This window comes from Chironomus tepperi, unplaced genomic scaffold, assembly GCF_022539635.2.
Source record: "Chironomus tepperi strain 1889 unplaced genomic scaffold, CSIRO-AGI_Ctep_v1 contig_34, whole genome shotgun sequence".
Taxonomy (NCBI): Eukaryota; Metazoa; Arthropoda; class Insecta; order Diptera; family Chironomidae; genus Chironomus; species Chironomus tepperi.
The window spans coordinates 1,461,247-1,482,134 of record NW_027226156.1 but is presented as its reverse complement, the minus strand read 5'-3'; the positions used below and the strand labels follow the sequence as shown (position 1 = coordinate 1,482,134).

The 20,888-nt window shown below is 34.3% G+C and overlaps 1 protein-coding gene across 11 annotated transcripts in view; it reads right to left on the bottom strand.

Annotated features, from left to right (window-relative positions):
* The window catches only part of unc-13, a 115,878-nt gene that overhangs the window by 68,132 nt on the left and 26,858 nt on the right, over positions 1-20,888 (bottom strand). For 5 of the 11 annotated variants that reach the window (XM_070646719.1, XM_070646753.1, XM_070646727.1 and 2 more), the window contains exons 6-7: positions 16,619-20,770; positions 15,718-16,372 (exon numbers count right to left, since the gene is read on the bottom strand). In XM_070646719.1, the coding sequence (XP_070502820.1) occupies positions 15,718-16,372; positions 16,619-20,770 (4,807 nt within the window). Of the gene's footprint in view, positions 1-3,035; positions 3,253-15,717; positions 16,373-16,618; positions 20,771-20,888 lie in introns of those variants that run through there. The other 6 variants (XM_070646761.1, XM_070646789.1, XM_070646797.1 and 3 more) reach the window with 3 other exon arrangements.

The following is a 20,888-nucleotide window of genomic DNA, read 5'->3' as shown; positions in this document are numbered from 1 at the left end:
GTCCACCAAGCAACTTTGACAGCTCCACCACTCGAAATGTCACACAAAAGAGATTGTAGTGCCTTTCATGCCTCACACGATTAATAAATAACAATAATAAGCTTTTTCCACATTTTTTTTTTTGTTTTGAACACGACAGAGTAAAAAAAAGTCAACATTTAAGTGCTACTCAGGCAGTAAAGTTCAACCTCTTATCAATTCAATGCAATCTCACGCTTGTTCTTTTACGCTGTCCATAGAAAGGAATTTTTTTTTTTTATGAGTGGCGCTTACTTCACTTGACACAATTTTTTATGTCATGTCCGTAAAAATGGAAGGAACAACTCGAACTGTACGTACGTATTGATATATATAGACACAATGTATGTAAATTATTCCTCATAAAATATGGATATGTAGACCTCCCTTATTTATTTTTTTTGTGTATTTCTGTACCGTAACCGCGACTTGAATTATGTACGAGACACGACCGTGCATGTGAACTCATTACTGCCGACTTTTCGAATGAGAAAAATTTCATGAATGAGAGAATTTTTTTTGTTTTGACAACGTGAGGAACTGGAAGTGAAGTTCCAGTTGGAAAGTTGGCGCATGGCTGACTGGAAGGAGCTTGGGGATGGGGGGAATGGTTGCATGTTGAAGAAATTTTTTTTCATTTTTCCACATCGAAATGGCGAATAAATTGAGGAAAAAAATAAAGTTTTATGAATTTTTTTGGGGATTTTTGAGAGATTTTTTGTGTTTTTTGGGTAGATTGTGGGCTGTTGGAGGTGGATTGATGATTGATAATTGAAATATTGTCGATTTAAGATGGAATTGTTGGAGGAGTTGGGAAGTTTTTGATGCTTTTGAAGGTAATTCTGTGAAATTCGAGGAAGTTTGTTCACAAAATTGAGAAAAGTTAAGAAAATTTTGCAAAATTTGTTCTAAAATCTTTGAAGTATTGAAAAATTGTGCAAGATTTTGATCAAATTTTCAGAAAGTCTTCAATAATTCATGAAAATTTTGAATAAAATCTACGAAAAATCTCAAAAATTTGAACAAAATTAACGAAAATATTCAAAAATTTGAAAATTTTGAATAAAATCTCCAAAAAACTACAAAAATCCTTCAAAATTTCCTAAAAATTCCCCAAAAATCATCAAAATATTCAAAAATATTCAAAATTTTTCAAAATTATGAAGAAAATCTCAAGAATTCAAAAATTCATCGAAATTTGAGCAAAATCGAAAAAAATCCGAAAAATTTCAAAAACCTCAAACCGTAATTCAACAAAGCCAATAAAATCAAATCCTATCATCCTCATAACTGAACATAGTCTCTATGTATCCCCAAAAGTCATTTTTCTGATAAATAATGAAGAAGAAAAAACCAAAAATAAAAACTTTCGATTTGTATGGAAATGTTGAATAAAAATTGATGGCTGTAGTAAACAAAAAATCCGGTTTTTGAAGGACATGAGGCTTTACCCCAGTAGCACTTGAAGCTTTGTATTTTTTGAGTATAAATATAGTATCAATCCCTTATTGTGAGTCATCACATCAAGCTAGATACAGTCTATTCTATGAATTAATCACGCAACCACATTTGACTCATTGCAAGCATTAGAACTAGACTAGATAACTTCTAGATTCGATGTAAGGCTTACAACCTATTATCTCCGAACCCAATGTGAACAAGGAAAACAACAGAAGCCAAACCAAAAATCAGTCTCAACAAACTTAATTCCTAAATCTTTCCCAAACAATCCATCCATTAGTCATCAAAAAATTCACTTATTTCCATCCATATCAGTCACAAATTACAAACCATCAATCCTAATAAAATTCTCAACAAATCCATTCTTATGGATCCAAAAATCCAGCACACACATATTCCGGACATAAAATCAAATATTCAATGACATAATAAGGAAACTGACCAAAACTTCCTAACGGCAGTAAAACTTTCCATATCCTCAAAAACTTCCTGCTACAAGCTGTAAAAAGTTAGACACATAAAAATAATTTTTTAGCGAAAAAAAGTAAAGTCTGTGTAGCAATCTGCATGAATCCTTTAATTATGTATATCGATATTGATGTAATTTTATTGTAGTTTTTTGGATTTAGACAGTAATTATTGTGATTAGAGTTGGATATGGCATGGATATATTGTAATGTTATAATTAGTGTGAATGTTATTGGATTTACTATGGGATGTTTTTGGGGGGGAAGTTATTGATTGGCTGAGGGGTAGAGGGCAATTAAGTACAGAAGCTGTTGATTGAGGTTGAGTTGCAGTTGGTATTGGGGATTGACAGCAGGTTGTAGTCATTGATAGAATAAGTAATGGGATCTGATTAAAGAGCCATTCAAGGGAGGCAATGGATCTCATTTGATGCTAAATTGTCAATCAAGTAACAAAAATCAAAGCAAATTTTGAATTTTTGAAAACCGTTAAAATTTGAATTTTTGAGAACCGTTAAAATTTGAATTTTAAAAAACCGTTAAAATTTGGATTTTTAAGAACCGTTGAAATTTGAATTTTTGAAAATTATGAAATTTGAATTTTCAAAAACCGTTATTTGTGAATCCTTAACCATTATGGCTCAAACAACACTAAGAACTGCACAATCCCAACTCCAACTTCATCCTACCCACAAAAATTCCCAAAAAAATCCCACATATTCCCCACATACATAACATCACACACCACAAAAATCCATCACATGAAGGTTTATATATCCATTTAAGTACATGTCAAGCACATTGAATAGGAAAAGTGCAATGACCAGAATGATTCGTTTGTACTATTTTATAGTATTGAATTTTCCTATTTTCACATAAATTATTCAGAAATTTTCAATTTTCCATGTGAAAAACCGCATTTTTCTTGCAGTTTTTGTTAATTTTTCAACCAATTTTCATCAATTTTCCAACACAAAAAACTTCCGCATTTGAAAATTTTCATCAATTTTCACGAAATTTTCACGTAAATTTTCCGATTTTCTTTGAAATTTTGCTAGAAAATTTTCACTTTTTTTCATTCATTTTTACAAGAAAATTTTTCATTTTTTCACTTCATTTTCCAATTTTTCTTTTCATTTTCCACAATTGACACAAAAAAAAATTTTTTTCAGCCCTAATTTTGATTCCGTTTTTGGGCATCAAAGTCACCAAAAAAAAATCTTCAAGTTTTCTTCCGAAACTTCATTTTCGTGAATTAAATTCACAACTTTTTGGTCACTTTTAAGTCTTTAAAAAATGTTCTTTTTTTGTTGCTCGTCGATTGAAAAAAAAGTCGCGTTTTATCGCTTTTAAGGATGTCTCAGATTTGCTGGAATTCTTTTTTTCCTTCTGTTTTTTTTTTCATTTCCATTTACTATTGTCGTACATACAATGAAGCAAAAAGGAGAGAATTTTGTGTCGATACACGAGTGTCGTGTCTGTACGGAAAAGGCGGCAGGGGTGTGGAACTGAATGTCTGTTAGGGATTTTGGAGAAGCTTGAATTTTTTTGAGGTTATGTATCATGATTTTTCAAAAATTTAAATTTTAACGGTTTTTGAGAATTCAAATTTTAACGGTTTTCAAAAATTCAAAATTTATCGGCTTTTAAAAATTCAAATTTTTTTTTCAAATTTTTATCAGATATTCTTAATTCTTAATTTGAACCCAATTTCCCTTTAACCCCGCAATACCCCTTCCTACCTCCCCCACCATCAACCCCTTCAATCTATCCCATATCCCTCACCAATCCCTGCATTCAACATCCTTCATTGTATTCGTTCTGTTTTCAATTTTCACTGGAAGCATTTACATTCCCATTAGTGTGTGTGTTCAGGCCCCACAAGCCTTTTGGAAGCAACATTTTTCCATCATCCACAAAAAAGGGGAAAAAAAGTTGTGCGCAATGGAAATTTAAAGGAAAAATTTGTTCAAGTTCTTCACAGCAGTTCCATTTTAGACGGTTGGTGCTTGTCATGTTATCAACTTTCTTTTCTCCTTATTTTAGACAACTTTTTTGTCGTTGTGTTGGTGCTTGAATGTTTACATGTTTGATTGACAAATTAAAAACAGTCGACAATGAATGTTCAATTTCCTTGTTTACCTTTTTTGAGAATCAGTCAGCGTTGATGCTTATGATGAGGATTGTTTTTGGATATATTGACAAATTTTGAATTTTGAATCAATTTTTACCAAATATTAACTGAACTTATCCCTAAACCAAACTAAACTTATCCTTTTAATTGAACTGATATTGTCCCTCAAATTTGACTGAACTTGTCCCTTCAAATTGACTGAACTTGTCCCTTCAATTTGATTGAAATTATCCCTAAATTCAACTGAATTTGTCCCTAACTTTTAACTGAACTTGTCCTTAACTTTGTAGCTTTTTGTCAATTTTACTGAACTTATCCCCACATCGTCCTTCAACTATAACTAAACGCAACCTTAAATCACATTTTCTATTGCCAATTCATCAATATTTTTGAAATTTAAATTACAAAATTCATCAAAATAGAATTTTCAACCCACAAATCAGCTTCATATTGACGTCATAACCTCAAAATACACCACAAATCTCACAATTGTTTAAAGACAGTACCGAACAGTAATGACGTCAGTAATCTTGTATTGTGCTACATGTAAAAGGTAAATCTATATTCAATTTAATCAGGTTGGAATATATTCAAGTCTATTAAAGATTCAATGTTGTTGAATTAAGGGTCGATATCTATTCTTGTGCATTAAAAAGGTACGAGCTCTAATAATTGACAGCCATTGTGCTGTATATGAAGCTTTTAAATATTTTTCTCATATTGAAGTTCAGCTGAGTGTAAAATTGAAGAAGATTCACAAAATTTAAATAATTTCTCATTATGTTTCATGGCAATTCTGGGAATGATTAGGTAAGATTTGGATTTTGGGGTTGCTGTGAGCTTTGGAGGTTAAATTTTAATGAACTTATGGGTGCTGTGTGGCTGTCATTGAGGTTTATGGGAAGACTTAATTGAATTCGTGTGTTTCAAGCTAATTCAAGGATTTTTGAATTTTTTTCTAAGAAAACTGAACTTATTCTTAATGTAACTGGACTTATTTTCAGGAAAACTGAACTTATCTTCAGCAAAACTGAACTTATCCTCAGAAAACTGAACTTATCCTAAAAAAACTGAACGTATCCTCGGAAAAATTGAACTTATCCCCAGAAATTTTGAAAATTTTCTCAACAAAAACTGATCTCATCCCTTAATTAACTCAATGAATTCATCTCCAAACTGAACATATCCTCAAATTAACTCATTTAATTTCCAATATTGTAACAATTTCTAACCTCAATTTTCACTTTCAATTCCATCCTCAATTCACCAATAACCAATCCCAATATTCCCCAATTTTCACTGCCAAAATCTCTGACATTGTCAATGATTTGCGACAATTTTCGATTCATCTAACTGCAGTAAATGTGTGTCATTGGGATTCTCTACACAGAGCATCAAAAAAGGTTTCTTATTTACTTCTTTAAAAGGTTCTTTTTTCTCCTTTTCATGATTCACAATTTTTTATAGCCTTCCTTTCAGTTCCACTCCACTTTTTTCTCATTTCGACGACTCACAATTTTCATCTTATTTTATATGTACGATTGAAGATAATAGAATTGAAAGTTTGTGAATGTTAAGATGTGTAGCTATGTACATGTGTGTGGATTAAATTTGTAGAAAAATGTCATTCAATCATGTTGAAATGGAAATGGGTTTATGGGAAAATTGTTGTATGACAGGGAATTGTAATGAGGATACAATGTAACTTTGATACATTTTTTGAGAAATTTCTAAGAAAATGAGATGAATTTTTGAGAGTTGGAACTGAACTTATTCCCGAAGTAACTGAACCTATCCTTGGAAATGAACTGAACTTATCCTTGAAAATGATCTGAACTTATCGTTTAAAATACACTGAACTTATGTTTAGAAATGAACTGAACTTGTCCTTTAAAAAAACTGAACGTATCCCTAAAACTGAACGTATCCCTAAAACTGAACTTATCAAACTTAACTTAACCAAAAATCTATGAATTACCCCATCCCCATATATCCATAAAAGTCTGATTTAACTTGTACATATAAACATGCTCACATCCTCAACCTAACTCATTTATTCGTCACATATCTCTACATATCTATTCCATTTGAATTCCTTTCATCTTTGAAATAAATTAAACTCAAAAAAAAAAAACATTTTTTTTTGTAAGGAAAACGCCTTTCGTATTCGAAAATTTATCTCGATTTTGTTCCTTCTTCTTTACTGCTTTTTATGTATTCATCTTTTTTTATTCTCTCTGAATGTTTATATCCTAATCCTTTTTCTGTGTTTCGTTATCGTTGAATTTCCTCTCATTCTGCATTTTTCATTTCGTCGTTCACTCATCATAAACATTCTTGTTTTAAAGTATAGCATGTGGAATTTAAGTATTTGGAAATTTGAGTATTATGAGCTTTGGTTTGTCTAGCTGAGCGTCAATTCGACTGAGCGTCAGTCAAGCTGAGCTTCAGTCAAATTGATCTTCAGCCAAGCTGAGCTTCAGTCTATCTAAGCGTCAACCAAGCTGAGCATCACTCTAGCTGAGCATCAATCAAGGTGAGAGTCTGTCCAGCAGAGCATGACTGCAGCTGAGCATCACTCCAGCTGAGCATCACTCCAGCTGAGCGTCACTCCAGCTGAGCGTCACTTCAGCTGAGCGTCAGTCCAACTGAGCATATCTCTAGTTGAGCTTAAGTCAAACTGAGCGTCTGTCTAATTGAACATTAGTCAAGCTGATCGTCTTTTAAGCTGTGCTTCAGCCTTCTGCCTGAACATCCTTGACTCAGTTAATCATCAGCAATCTAATTACATCCATAATCTCACGATTCACATATACATATTCGACTTTAAAAACTTTCTCCTTATTTCTATGCTAATAAATTTTTATTTGAAGCACATTCAAGTGCTTACTTCTTCTTCTTCAGCATCCTATCTTGCTTATTTGCTCTATAAAACATTCCATATTTTTATGATATTTCGTTGCAGTGTTGATAGCGACAGCGTGGATAAAAAGGAAGAAGAACATTCATAACACGACTTTGCATGATAATGTATGAGAAATGTAAGAATTCTTTTCTTTTTTTTGTTATGGTGCAGTGAGGAAGTAAAAAGCTTAAAAGGAGGAGGAACAATGGAGAAAATTATGAGAAGCTTGGGGAGGAAATGAGAAATTTTTAAATGTTTTATGGGACATTTGTGATAAATTGAAGACAGATTAAGCTGGAATGAATTTATGTTCATAGACAGAGTTAGAATGGAGTTCATCCAGAGTGGCGCATATCCGGAGTGACGCATAGCCGGAGTGACGCAAAGCCGAAGTGACGCACAGCCGGAGTGACGCGAAGCCGAAATGACGCACAGCCAGAATGGCGATCAGCCCTGATTGACACTTAGCTTCAACAAATGCCTAGCCTTAGCTTCAATAACGTTCAGCCTCAGAAATTCAAACTAATTCTTTAAAAGCCACAAAGAAGTCCAAATGTATCTCAAAATACATCATCATTCACTAATATCAACCTCAACTATCAATCAACATCCCACAATGTCACTAAATCTTTCCATCATTTTCACTTCAATTCGCATTGGCTACTTATTAGCACATCCATTTTCAATTATTTTAATCTAAATCAATAAAGCTTTTAGCTTCAATGGCAAACTCAACAAAATGTCCATACAAATAAACAACGTCATTTACTTACGTTTTGATGATGTAAAGTATGTTGTTGTTAGACAATTGTCGAGTAAGTGAAAACAATTGACATTAAAAGAGTAGTCGTCGTCTATAAATAAATAAATGAAAATTTTCACACAATTGTTTGATCATTGAAATGGAAGTAAATTGACTGAGAATGGAACGGAGACTGAGGAATGAGTTGGAGGAGGATAAACAACGTAAAAGCTTAGTCTCAATGATGTTATTTGATTATTTCTGATTATCTGATATTTCTGACTCTTTGTTGAGAAATTTTAATTAATTTCACTATATGGTGATCAACTGAGTATTCTTGAAGCTGAGCATTCCTGAAGCTGAGCGTTGTTGAAGCTGAGCGTTGTCAAAGCTGAACTTTCCTAAATCTGAGCATTCTTGAATCTGAAAGTTATTAAAGCTGAGGGTTCTTCAAGCTGAGCGTCGCTAAAGCGGAGCGTTTCTAAAGCTGAGCATTCCCAAAATCCAAATATCAACGTTAATGACCCCACTTCGACTGTCTCAAAATTCCATTAACCCAACCCAAATCCTCGACTTTAATCAACACTCAATTCAATGTATCTCACCACACACACTTCCCCATACCCAAATTTCAACAATTCCTTTTGTCCATCCATTCAGTCTCAATAATCGATAATTAATTTCAATATATATGTATATGTATATCCCCCATATCTTAATATATATACGCCCATTTAATAAACATTTCAATTATTTTTCTCTCCATTTCACACATGCTGAGCACAGAGTATTACATTAGCATCCATTAACTGACATAAAATTGATGGTGGTTAATCAATAATTGACCATTTATGATGCTGAGCTTTTGTTTTGAGAGGCAATGATGACGTTAGACAGCATTAATGGATGTTTGGTGATTTTTTTTGGGGATCTGAAGGGTTTGCAGGTGTTTTTGGGGATTTTTGGTAGGAACTTGTTGAATTTTTCGTAAAAAATGTGAATTTGTTCCTTAATAAGCCTTAATTTGCTTTAAATCACGCATAAATCCCTAAAAAAGTCATTTATCATCAAATTGTCGCTGAACATATTCATGCACATCAAATAATGTGTAATAATAAGAATGAGTCGGAGCATTTTTATGACAAGGCACAAAAAAAAGAAGTTTTGTGTCTCATGAATAACTCAAATGAGGCATGATTAGCTGTTGACAAATCATTTGCATATGGAATCAGAGCTGTGAAGCTTGAGTGAAGTTGTAGGAGAACCCTTCTGATTAAATGGAAGTAAATATGAAGAAATGCTGGATTTAAGGCTTAATTTTGAGTTGCTTAAAGGATTAGCGGATGATATTTGAGGTTATGGTGCTGATTTTTGAGGTTATGGATCTGATTTTCAGGTTATTTCTTGTCATTTTTGAAGTTTGGTCTCAAAATTTTGAGGTTAAGTGCCTCAATTTTGAGGTTAAGTGACTCAATTTGAATAATTCAGCTTCGTTTTGGAATGGATCCGGTTTGGCGCAGACTTATGCTCAGATTCAGCTTAATTCATGTTCTTGGTTATCTCCTGCATATTTCTGATGTCAATGACAAAGAGAGAACTCGCAGGGTTGACCCTCAATTGATTCCACTCCTGATCTATGACAACACTTCCTCTATCAACATCCTCCATACAAATCCTTCAACATCCAACCTCATTAACTCTTGTCGCTAAACTCACAGCCTCTAAAACCAATTATATCCTCTTAACAATCCCACACACACACACACACATATATGCAAAGCACATCTAAATTCCTAACACTTCAATTCCCACTTCATTGTAAGCATCAATAGGCATAAATCCCATTAAAAACAACGACATCAATTGATTCATCTTTAGTATCTTGAGAGGATTATGAGATTAAAAGCTTTATTTGATCTGATTGAAAATTTCATCTTCATTAAGTTAATGGCGCTTTTGTCTTGATTGTGGGTAGACTGGATGGAATATCAAGGAATTCTTGGTAAAAATTGATTCTATTGACAATTGAGGATCGCTTAGTGCCTTTGGGGGTGTGTCGTGGTTGTGATACTTTGTAGAGCTGCATATGAAGAGTTGTGGATTGATATTGAGGGAATTGTGGAGGATATGGGGGATGAGTGGGTGAAGATTCTGGATGTTGTGGATTGAGGAGCATGAGGGGGTGGGGGTACTTCGGGTAAGTGCTTATTAAACCTCAATATTGACTATAATCGATTAATCAATAAAAATTCCATATTAAATCCCAATTTAGGCATCAAAATTGAAATCCTGCCAATTCTAACCTCAAAAACATTCAAAAATTCACATCAACTCCACAAGTGCCTGCCAAACATTCACAAACTAGTCGTACATTTGGCGCCAGAAGTCCAACAAATGGAATGAAAAAAAATTCACATCGAGCCTTGAATTTCTTGTACATTTGTCTGACAAAAATGAAATAAAAAATAATAAATATGAGAAACAAGTCTCAAAAAAAAACATAAAAAAGCTCTTTTTTTATCGCACAGATTCTTGAACGAATGTCATAAATTTTTAATGATGTTGTCATGATCGGAATAAAAGTCACGCAATAAATCAAATTTTATGGAATTGGGGGGTATGGGGGAGGGAGAATTGATTAAGGGAATTTTGATCGATTTTTTCGGGAATTTGATTGAAAAATTGGGAATTTTTTGGGGGGTTTTGAGGAAATTGAGGAATTTTTGGTCAGAATTTGGGTGAATTATTGTCATTTTTTGTGTAAAATGAAAGAAAAATCGACAAATTTCGACTAAAATCGATGAAAATTTCACAAAATTTTGACAAAACTAGGAAAATTCTCTGAAAATTTTGATCAAATTTAGGGATTTATCCAAAATTTTAGTCAAAATCCATGAAATTGTTCAAAATTTCTGCCAAAATTTGAGAAATTGTCCAAAAATTCGGTCAAAAATTTTTCAAAATTTTCTGACAAAATCCACAAAATACTTCTAAAATTCCCTCAATTCCCCCCAAAATCCCCCCTCTCAACCCACCACCAAACACTTAAACAATCACAAAACATATCTAATAAATATTAAAATAAAATAAAAAAAAAATGAATACAAACATCACCAATCAAGGCACGATGGTGCTTGAGTAAAACACTCAATTTCCTCGTACGTTCCACAGATGTGATTGAAGATTTTGCTCGAGAATTCATTTCAATCAGCCTTTTTCTCTTGACGTGCTTGTTACTTGATTTTATCCACAAATCACTTGAAATTGATGAATTGTTTTATTGGATGGAATTTCTTAAGAATTTTTTGGGTATTTTGTGGATGTGATTGGAAGTAAATTGAATTATTTTTTGTGTATTTAGAGTGGATTTTGTGGTTTTTTAAGGAATTGTTTTAATTTAAATTGTTGATTGATTTTTGTGGTGATTTTTGAGGCACTTAGTTAGGGGTAATAGGGGTAATTTGTGGGTAAATCACTGAATTTTCTATTTTTTAATGCAAATTTTCATTAATTTTTTCAAAATTTTTCATTTATTTCTCACAATTTTCCTCAATTTTTCCTCATTTTTTCTCAATTTTTTTATCTGAATTTTTCACAATTTTCTCACAAATTTCTTTACAATTTTCTCTGAACTTTATCCACATTTATCATCCATTTACACAAAATCATCACTAATTAATGCCTCTTAAGTCGTCACATTAACATCATAAATCCACAAAAAAATGTAAAAATCCCCTCTAATCTACCGATAATAAATTCACATTACACGCTTTATCACTCAGCTCATCTACACACATTGAATGAAAATGACAAACATAAACTCACTTTTTTTTTTACAAAATAAATAATGGAGTAATGAATAGAGGAAGCGGAAAGAAAGCAGTGACACTCAATATCTAAGTTAACTCTACTAAACACAGCACGTCCAACAAGTTTTTACTTCGACCCGCATTTTTACTTGGCTGCTTTTTTTTTGCTACTACTTTTTTTTTATCGCACAACTCCGGAAGTGTGTCATTCGCACAGCGGGTATTAAAAGCATTGTTGAATTAAAAATAATTTTTGTGGACTATTTTTTTTCGTGCGATTTCCTTGTGGGTATTTTGAGGAAATTTTCACTTTACTGACTCAATTATGACATAATCTGGATTACTTGACTCAATTTTGGCTCTGCTTGACTGAATTTTGACTCACTTGACTCAAATTTGGCTTAATAGACTCAATTCAGGCTCACTTGACTCAATTTTAGGCTCACTTGACTCAATTTTAGGCTCACTTGACTCAATTCTAGCTTACTTGACTCAACTATGGCTCACTTGACTCAATTCTAAGCTCACTTGACTCTATTCAGACTCACTTGACTCAATTGAAGCTCACTTGACTCAATTATGGCATACTTGACTCAATTCAAGCTCACTTGACTCAATTTAGGATCACTTAACTCAATTCTAGCTCACTTGACTCAATTATGACTCACTTGACTCAATTTTGAATCACTTGACTCATGTATAGTTTACTTGACTCAATTCTTACTCAATCCTAACTAACTTGACTCAATTGTGACATAATTTACCCAACTTGACTCAATTTGAACAGCACCAATGCTTGAAAAATCAGCCAAATTTCCAAAATCATCGCAAGGGTTCCGACTATCAATTCCACATTCAATTCTTTAATTTTAGCTTTTTCCAAGAATGCATTAAATAAAGTCACAATTCACCACATATATTCTTATCATATGCGATAAGTGTCATGTGTATGGGGTCATGGCCATACATTTTATACTTTATTCCGTTCTGCTTTTTCCAACTTTATTTTATTGTCAACTATATTATTGGATTAAAACTGTAAATTGAGGTCGATGAGCTTATAAATACACACGATATGCATCATGTTTTATTTTCCAATGCATTAGGCGTTGTGGAATTTGATTAAAGAAGTTTTTCCATCTACAAAAGAAGGGGGATAATTTTATGGTGAATTGTGTGATTTGAGGTTGATTAAAGTGCTCCGACATGCAAGTGTGACATTAGGCTGTGGCGATATAGGACGACTTGATTGAGACATTTGCTTGATTTGAATGAAATTTTCAAATTTTTTTGTTTAGTTCCAGTCAACTAGTCGCGACACAAATTAATTCAAATTAAGTAGATTTCTTGTCAAATCAAGTCAACTTGCTTGTCAACTTGAACGTCAACTTGAGTGTCAACTTGAGTCTCAAATTGAGTGTCAAAATAAGAGGCACTTAATTGCCAACTCGATCATCAACTTGAATGCCAACTTGAGTGAAAGCTTTACTGTCAAAATGAATATCAACTTGGACGTCAAACTTAGTGTCAACTTGAATGCCAACTTATGTATCAAATTGAAGTCCTACTTGAATGTCAACATGAATTTCAGCTTGAATATCAATTTGAATTACAACTTTAGTGTCAAACTGAATTCTAATTTGGGTGTCTACTTGAATGTATGCCTAAATGTCAACTTGAATGACAACATGAATACCAACTTGGATGTCAAATTTGATTGAGTGTCAACTTGAACGTCAACTTGAGTGTCAACTTGAATGTCGATTTGAATGCCAAATTGAATGTCGAATATATTATCAACTTGAACGTCAACTTGAATGTCCATCAATCCTGATTCTTCATTAAAAACTCTAAACTATCCAAAATTGTCCCATCCGAGCGCCTCAATATCATCAATCATCTCCGAAACAAACTGCTACCCCAAACAATACAAATTCTCAACAACAACAATCTACACAATAAAAAGCTCAAGCTCTCCATTTCCACTCGTTTATCATTTAAACACCAAATATCCACAAATACAAAAAGGAATTCATGTAAATCCATATCAAACTGTGTGCCATACCATAGCTACATTGACCACCTGCTGCTAGGCATTCTTCATCATTTTGCTTGTTATCTCCGCATTCAATTTATGCTGCTTTTTTGTTGTGAAAATAGAGGAATAAAAAAAAATGTGAATTTTCACAGTTGCTGGTTGCAATTCTCGTGCAGTCAATTTTGCCGTTTTTACACCTTTGCGGAGATTGGAGATTGGAATGGCAAAAGGGGATGGAACTTGAGTGAAAATTGTTGGAAACTGTCGGAAAATTATGAAAAATTGATCAGAATTTTAACTGAATTTGGATTAATTTGACATGAAAATTGCTGAAATTCGACAAAATTTGCACCAAAAATGGTCAAAAATTGACAAGAAACTCTTCAAATTTTGACTAAATTCGACCAACTTTTGGCAAGTTTCGGACCAAAATTCCCAAAAAGCTCAACTTTCCCACACATCCAATTAATGAACCCCTACACACAATTCAGCATGAAAAATCAATTGCAATAGCCACACAGACATGAAATGAAATCAATAGCCACGACCTTCCACAAAACCGTTTCATGTTCTCAGCCGTTATCTCAATTTTTGCATTTTAATTTCCACATTCGTGGATTTTTTTTTGTTGTAAATTCCGGAATTCCATTTGTGCTGTCCATGCGGGTGTATTCACCGAATAAATTATCATTTTAATTACAGATTTAATTCTATTTTGTTTGGTGAATTTTAAACTGTTTTTATGACTTGTAGTGAGAGAAATTTAAATAAACAAATTTTCACGATCGTGTTCAGTGATTTTTTGGATAAAATTAGAGTTAAATTATTTATGTGGGTTTTTGTATATTTATGGCAATTTTGGAGGTTATAATTAAATATTTTAAAGGTTGGCGCTGCTTAATTTATTATTTAATTGAAAATAGAGGCTGGTGAATGTTTTTGGAGGCTTTTTTGGTGATAATTTGATGAATTATAGATGAGATTTAATTATGATTGAGCTTATTATGCGAGTTAGGCTTGATGGCTTTGAGGATGAGGCAGAATTTTTGAACAGAATTTGCTTATTGTTGACTCTAGTTGACTAGTCATGACTCAAACTAACTTAAATAGAGTTGATTTTGAATTATTTTAAGTCAACTTGAGCTTCAACTTGAGCTTCAACTTGAGCGTCAACTTGAGCGTCAACTTGAGCGTCAACTTGAGCTTCGACTTGAGTGTCAACTTGACTGTCAACTAGTGTAAACTAGAGTATAATAGTCCTGAATCAGTCATACACAGTAAATTATGGTCAAATCTGATACAATTTTCCGTGAAATCAAGTCAGCTTGAGTGTCAACTTGATAGTCAACATGATTTACAACTTGAGTGTCTACATGACTGTGAAATTCAATTAAATATTCTTAAATTAGTCAATTGTTGTCAATTTTAGTCGAATCTGAGACAGTTTCGAGTCTATTCAAGTCAACATGAATGTCTACTTGAGTATCAACTTGATTGTCACATTAAACTTATTATTTCATAAATTAATCATATCCTATTAGTTGTAATCGAATTTAAATGAATTTTTTTATCAAAGCAAGTCAACTTGAGTGTCAACTTAAGCATCAACTTGAGTTTAATTTATGATTTGATCATTTTCTGTCAATGTTGACCGAATTTATCAAGAATTTGAAGTAAATTATTCAAAAGTCAGGTTTAAACAGACCTTGAAGTCAACTAGAACTTCATATGCTAGAAAATAGACTCTAGTCAACTAATTAACACAAAATATTACTCGACGACATCACGTAGCCCTCTGACCACCCAGACACCCATCCCAAAATCATCACGAATATTGTCAACAACTCGACACTTTACCCATTCAATTAGAAAAATTGATATAATTTCCATAATTTTTTACTTACTTATTTTTACAAAAATACTCAATGAATCCTTTTTCAGCTTGTTACAGTTGAATAGTTTAGATCAAACAAGATTATCATTTAAATAATAATCAATCTTAAGTTCTCAAATTTGAGAGCTTTAAATACCCACAAAAAAAAAAAACAATAAATTGGAACTGACAAATGTCATCAATAAAATTAATAAAAAAGTTCAATGAAGTTTGACATAAAAAGTCACAATAAAAAAGTCTCTGACTCACCTGTTGCTGATGTACAATTCGATTGTATGCCCAATGCCATCGCTGTTTAGCCGTTCGCTTCTCCCTCGGCTTCTCGTGTATCATCGGCTGGTCATCACTTATTGTCACTGACTTTTTTTGCTTTAAATCAGCATCGAGCATCTCAAGATCTTTATCATGTTGCTGTTGCTGCATTTCAAGCTGTAATTTTTGATTTTTTAAATTTTGTTGCTCCTCAAGTTGCTTCAATTCCGGATCATCTTCCATAATACTCTCCTGTTTCTTCATATAACCGCCAATACTTGAATCATGATGCTTACCAGCACCGCTAATACTTATCGTCCGCTCTTCATCAAATTCATCTAAATACTCATCATCTGTTGCCTTTTGCTCATCATCATGATGCTGCGCATCATCACTAACACTCATTTGCTTTGGTATATTCTTATCACGAAGATGACTTGACACGCCACCATAATGTTCTTCAAATTCCTCCGCATAGACATCCTCTTCATTGTGCTTCATTGTGCTTGATGTCGTTGATGTCGTGTGATAATAGTTATCATCCATTTTGACGCGATGGTGATCATAGTCTTGATATTCATCGTATACACCATCGTTATTGTTTGTATCGTTATGTTCGAGGGATTTTCTACCGCTATTTCTACGATTAATGCTGGAAGTGAAGATGGAATTTGGTTATAGCAATTGACAAAAATGACTAAAATCTGACAGAATCTGGTAGAAGTGTCCGAAATCTGACATAAATGACTGAAATCGGACAGAATCTTACAGATGTGTCCAAAATCGGACAGAAGGGACCAGAATCTGACAGAAGTGACCGGAGTTGGACAAAATCTGGCAGAATTCACCAAAATCGGACAGAATCTGACCAAATAAAGCAGCAATCAGTAACACTCACCTATTATTATTATAGATATTATTGTCATATTGCTGATAATTATTATTCTCAGGCGAGTCCTGATGCTCCTCCAAATATCTATTCTCATCCTCCTCATTAAAATAGTCTTGATCAATTGAATGACTTCCATAATTACCATCATCATAAAACTCATCCTCGGGCTGATCATAAATGGACGTTGACTGTTTAGTCTTGGACAACATTGGTGGTCTCGAATGTTGCTGTTGTGCTTGGCTTACAGCCGTATTTGTTATCACATTATTATTGATATTATTACTATTATTGATATTATTATTCATTCCATAAGTATCACTAGCTCCAGTCATGACAGCACTTGCTGGTGCTGATGTATAGACACTATACGGTCCATTTTGTTGTTGATAATTTTGATTTGTTGTTGCTACTGTTGCTGGTCCAGCTGTTTGTGTCTTATTACTACTTGCTGCATTTACAGCAGCACCAGCAGCTGCACCAGCTGCACCGACAGCTGTTTGTGCAAGATTTGTAGCTGTTGCTTTAACAGCATTCACAGAACTACCAAGAACATCTAAACCGCCACTAAATAGTGACCCAAAAAGTGACTTTTTCTGTCCAGACTGTTGTTGCTGTTGCTGTTGTGTTACAGCTTGTGCAATTGTTGACGGTGCTGTCGAATATGGCGCATAACTATTATTTTGCTGTAAATTCGTATTCTTTAAATCACCACTAGCTATATAGTCATTCTCATTTTCCGTATAGTCATATGCTGTTGGTGTTATTTGATCCTCAAAATGTTCATGTGATGGCGATGACAAGTATATATCACTTGATGTCTCATGTATTGTCGATAAACGTGTTTGTAATGGATAACTGTAATCAAATGCCTGTTGTGACTGAGACGAGACTATCACGTCAGACTCAAAGGTATCATAGTGACCTGGTTCCGTAACTGTGACTGGCGCAACGCCTTCCTCAAAGTCCTCGCGATATTCCTCGTCAATACGCTCACTCAAATAGGCATATGGATCACTTATACGACGCATTGAATGTATCATTGAGGCTGCTGATGTTGGAATTTCAAGTGAATTTACAGTTGTTTCAGTATTTGAGTAGCCTGTAAAGCCATCGGACGTATAACTTTGTGTCGCTGGTACAAATGGCTCAATATAATCACCATCAATTGTATATGGATCAATATAGTCATCAGTCGGTGGAAATTGCTCACTTTCAAGCTCATCCTCTTCCTGAAGTGCTCCGTCATCCTCTTCAGGTATTGGTGAGTGACCTAACAGTCCATGAGACGTAATTCCACCATAAATTGTCGATGTTGTTGCTGCTGCATTTCCATACATTCCATAACTATTCGTATAGCTTGATGCTGTACTACTGACACTCGATGTAGCGACACTAGACGATGCCGGCGTAAAAAGTGATGTCAATGGACTAAATATTGATGATGTTAAACTTGCTGATGTCGTGACTGGTGCCGATATTGTTATCGCTGGTGTCGCTTTTGTATATTCATCATCATATTTTAATGGACCGAAGGGATTAATCATACTGTTTGATATGCTTGCATAGGACGATGTTGTTGCTGTAACTGATGTTGTTGTTGTTGCTGTTGTGGCACTAAAATTGGACGAATAAGAATTATCAATTCCATAAGATGTTGTTGTAACGGATTTATAGTCATATCCGAGACTGTAGCTTGATGTTGTTGTTGTAGCTGTTGATGTTGTTGGCATACCGTAACTGTCTAAATAGCTTGACGTGACGGCACCGTATGTAGATGTAGAGGATCCATAGGCTGATGTGGTAATTGGTGTATAAATTGAGGACGATTGACCGTATAGTGAGGTTGTTGGGTCATATTGGGATGTTTGTTCGTAATTGGATGTTTTGGGATCATATTGGGATACAATTGGGTCATATTGAGACACTTTCGGGTCATATTGAGACACTGTTGGGTCGTATTGTGATACAGTCGGATCATAGTCAGTTGTTTGATCATAATTGGATGTAGAGTCATATTGTGTGTCATATGTGGACGTCGTTGGGTCATAAATTGTTGACTTTTGGTCATATCCTGTCAATTTTTGATCATATGAAGACTTTGTGGCACCAAATGGAGTTTTAAGCTTGTATGGACTTGATGATGGATCATATGAAGCTTGTGTTGCATCCTGAGATCCTTTCCTGTCTGATGCAGCATCATATGACCTTTTCCTGTCATATTGTCCTGTTGTGGAATCATATGTGCTTTTTGTTGTGTCATATAAGCTCTTTGTTGCATCATATGAAGCTTTAGTGTCCAACTGTAACTTAGTTTCATCATATCCTGATCTTGGTATGTCATATTCATCCTTTACTGCCTCATATGGGCTTGTTTCTGTATCATACATTGAATTAACTGTTGTATAGTTTGTGTCATAGCCAGATGTTGCTGTATCGTAGCTTGATGACACGGCACCAAAGCTTGATGACATTTTATCATATGTGGATGTTGTGGCTCCATAGATTGAGCTTAGTGGATCTGATTTTGAAGTATATTGTGACTGAGATGAGCTGAGGATTCCCATTGAGTCTTTGGCAAGGCTCATTGAATCCTTTCTGGTGCTTAATGGGTCACTTAGTGGATCATAAGCGGAACTAAATGCTACTTTTGTGGAATTAAGGTCTCCATAAGCTGACGAAGACATTCCAAGACTATGTTCATGTCCTTTGTCATATTCACTCAGTATGTCTGCATGCTTACTATCCAAAGCTCCATAATCCGTACCCAACTTGTCATGTTCAGTTTTAGAACTTCCAAAAAGACTTCCCAATATGCCAGTTCCACCATAAGTGCTTGTAGTGACTCCATAAGTTGATCCATAACTTGTTACAGCTTCATATCCAGTCTTCATCTTATCGTAGCTTGATGTCATTGTATCATAAGTGGAACTAGCACCGTAACTACTTGTCAGTCCATAATTGGACGTTGCAATTCCATAAGTTGATGTACTTCCATATCCACCAGCAATACTTGACGATACAGCACCATAACTTGATGTACTTGGACTATAGCTTGACGTTACAGCACCAGCAATTCCATAACTAGCAATTCCACCAAATGAACTTGTTGTTGTGGTTGTGGTGGTGCCATAACTTGTTCCACCCATAATTCCACTAAATATCGAGCTTAGTCCTGTTGTTGGCTTTGAATCATATGTTGACGTTGCTGTGGCATATCCACTAAGATAATCTTTACCATAAATATCATAACTTGATGTTGTTATGGCTGTATAACTTCCATATGGATCATATGTTGATGATGACATTCCATAACTTGACGTTGAGTATTGTCCATAGCTATTTGTTGTTGTTGTAGCTGTATAGCTATATGGACTCGTGTAACTGGATGTCATAACACTTGTCGTCGTGGCTGTTGCTGTCGTCGTACCAGCAGCATGCAGTGAATGTGAAATGGAACTAAATAAACTTGACAATCCATGACCGGCTGCCGATAATACTGACGGTGTTGATGGCGTTTGATGTGCTGTTGATGATGCTGTCAATGGAAGTCGTTTAGATTTTTTTGGTGATGGTGTCAATTCTGATTTTTGTGATGGATATATGGAACTATCATAATACTCATCACCATAATATGAATTATTATCATAATGTACATCAATTGATGGTACAGCACTATCCATTGGCTCGGAGTAATTATTTGAGTATGGAAGTATTGGCAGTGCTGCACCATAACGACTATTTCGACCATTTACTAAATTATTATTATCACCATCATCCATCAACTCATCGGCACTATCCATACTACGATATGCATAATTGTAATTTTCATTATATCCTGTTGTTGTTGTTGCTGTATCATTATATCCATCCATATAGCTTATGTCAGTCACATAGTCATTATTCATCATCATTGAATTAGTATCATTATTATATGTTGTATCAATTTGTTGACTTTGTTGCTGTTGCTGCTGAGGATGTTGCTCCTTCTCAGGAGCTTTTCGTCGACTAAACAACGATGAGAATGTCGAGGCTGCCGATTCAATTGAATGTGGCAATTGGCGGGAGAGTTTTGGAAGACCACGTGCTGGTGATGTGTGCTTTGGTAGTTGACGATTTGCATTACGTTGACGTTGTGGTGTTGCTGGAAGCGATGCGCCCCTAAAATGTGACAAATTGAACGTGTGGGATTACAATCGTATTTTTTTTTTATTGGAATTGGTAATTAATTGAGAGAGAATGGAGGTTGATGTGTGGGATTTTTTTTGAGTGCCTAAAG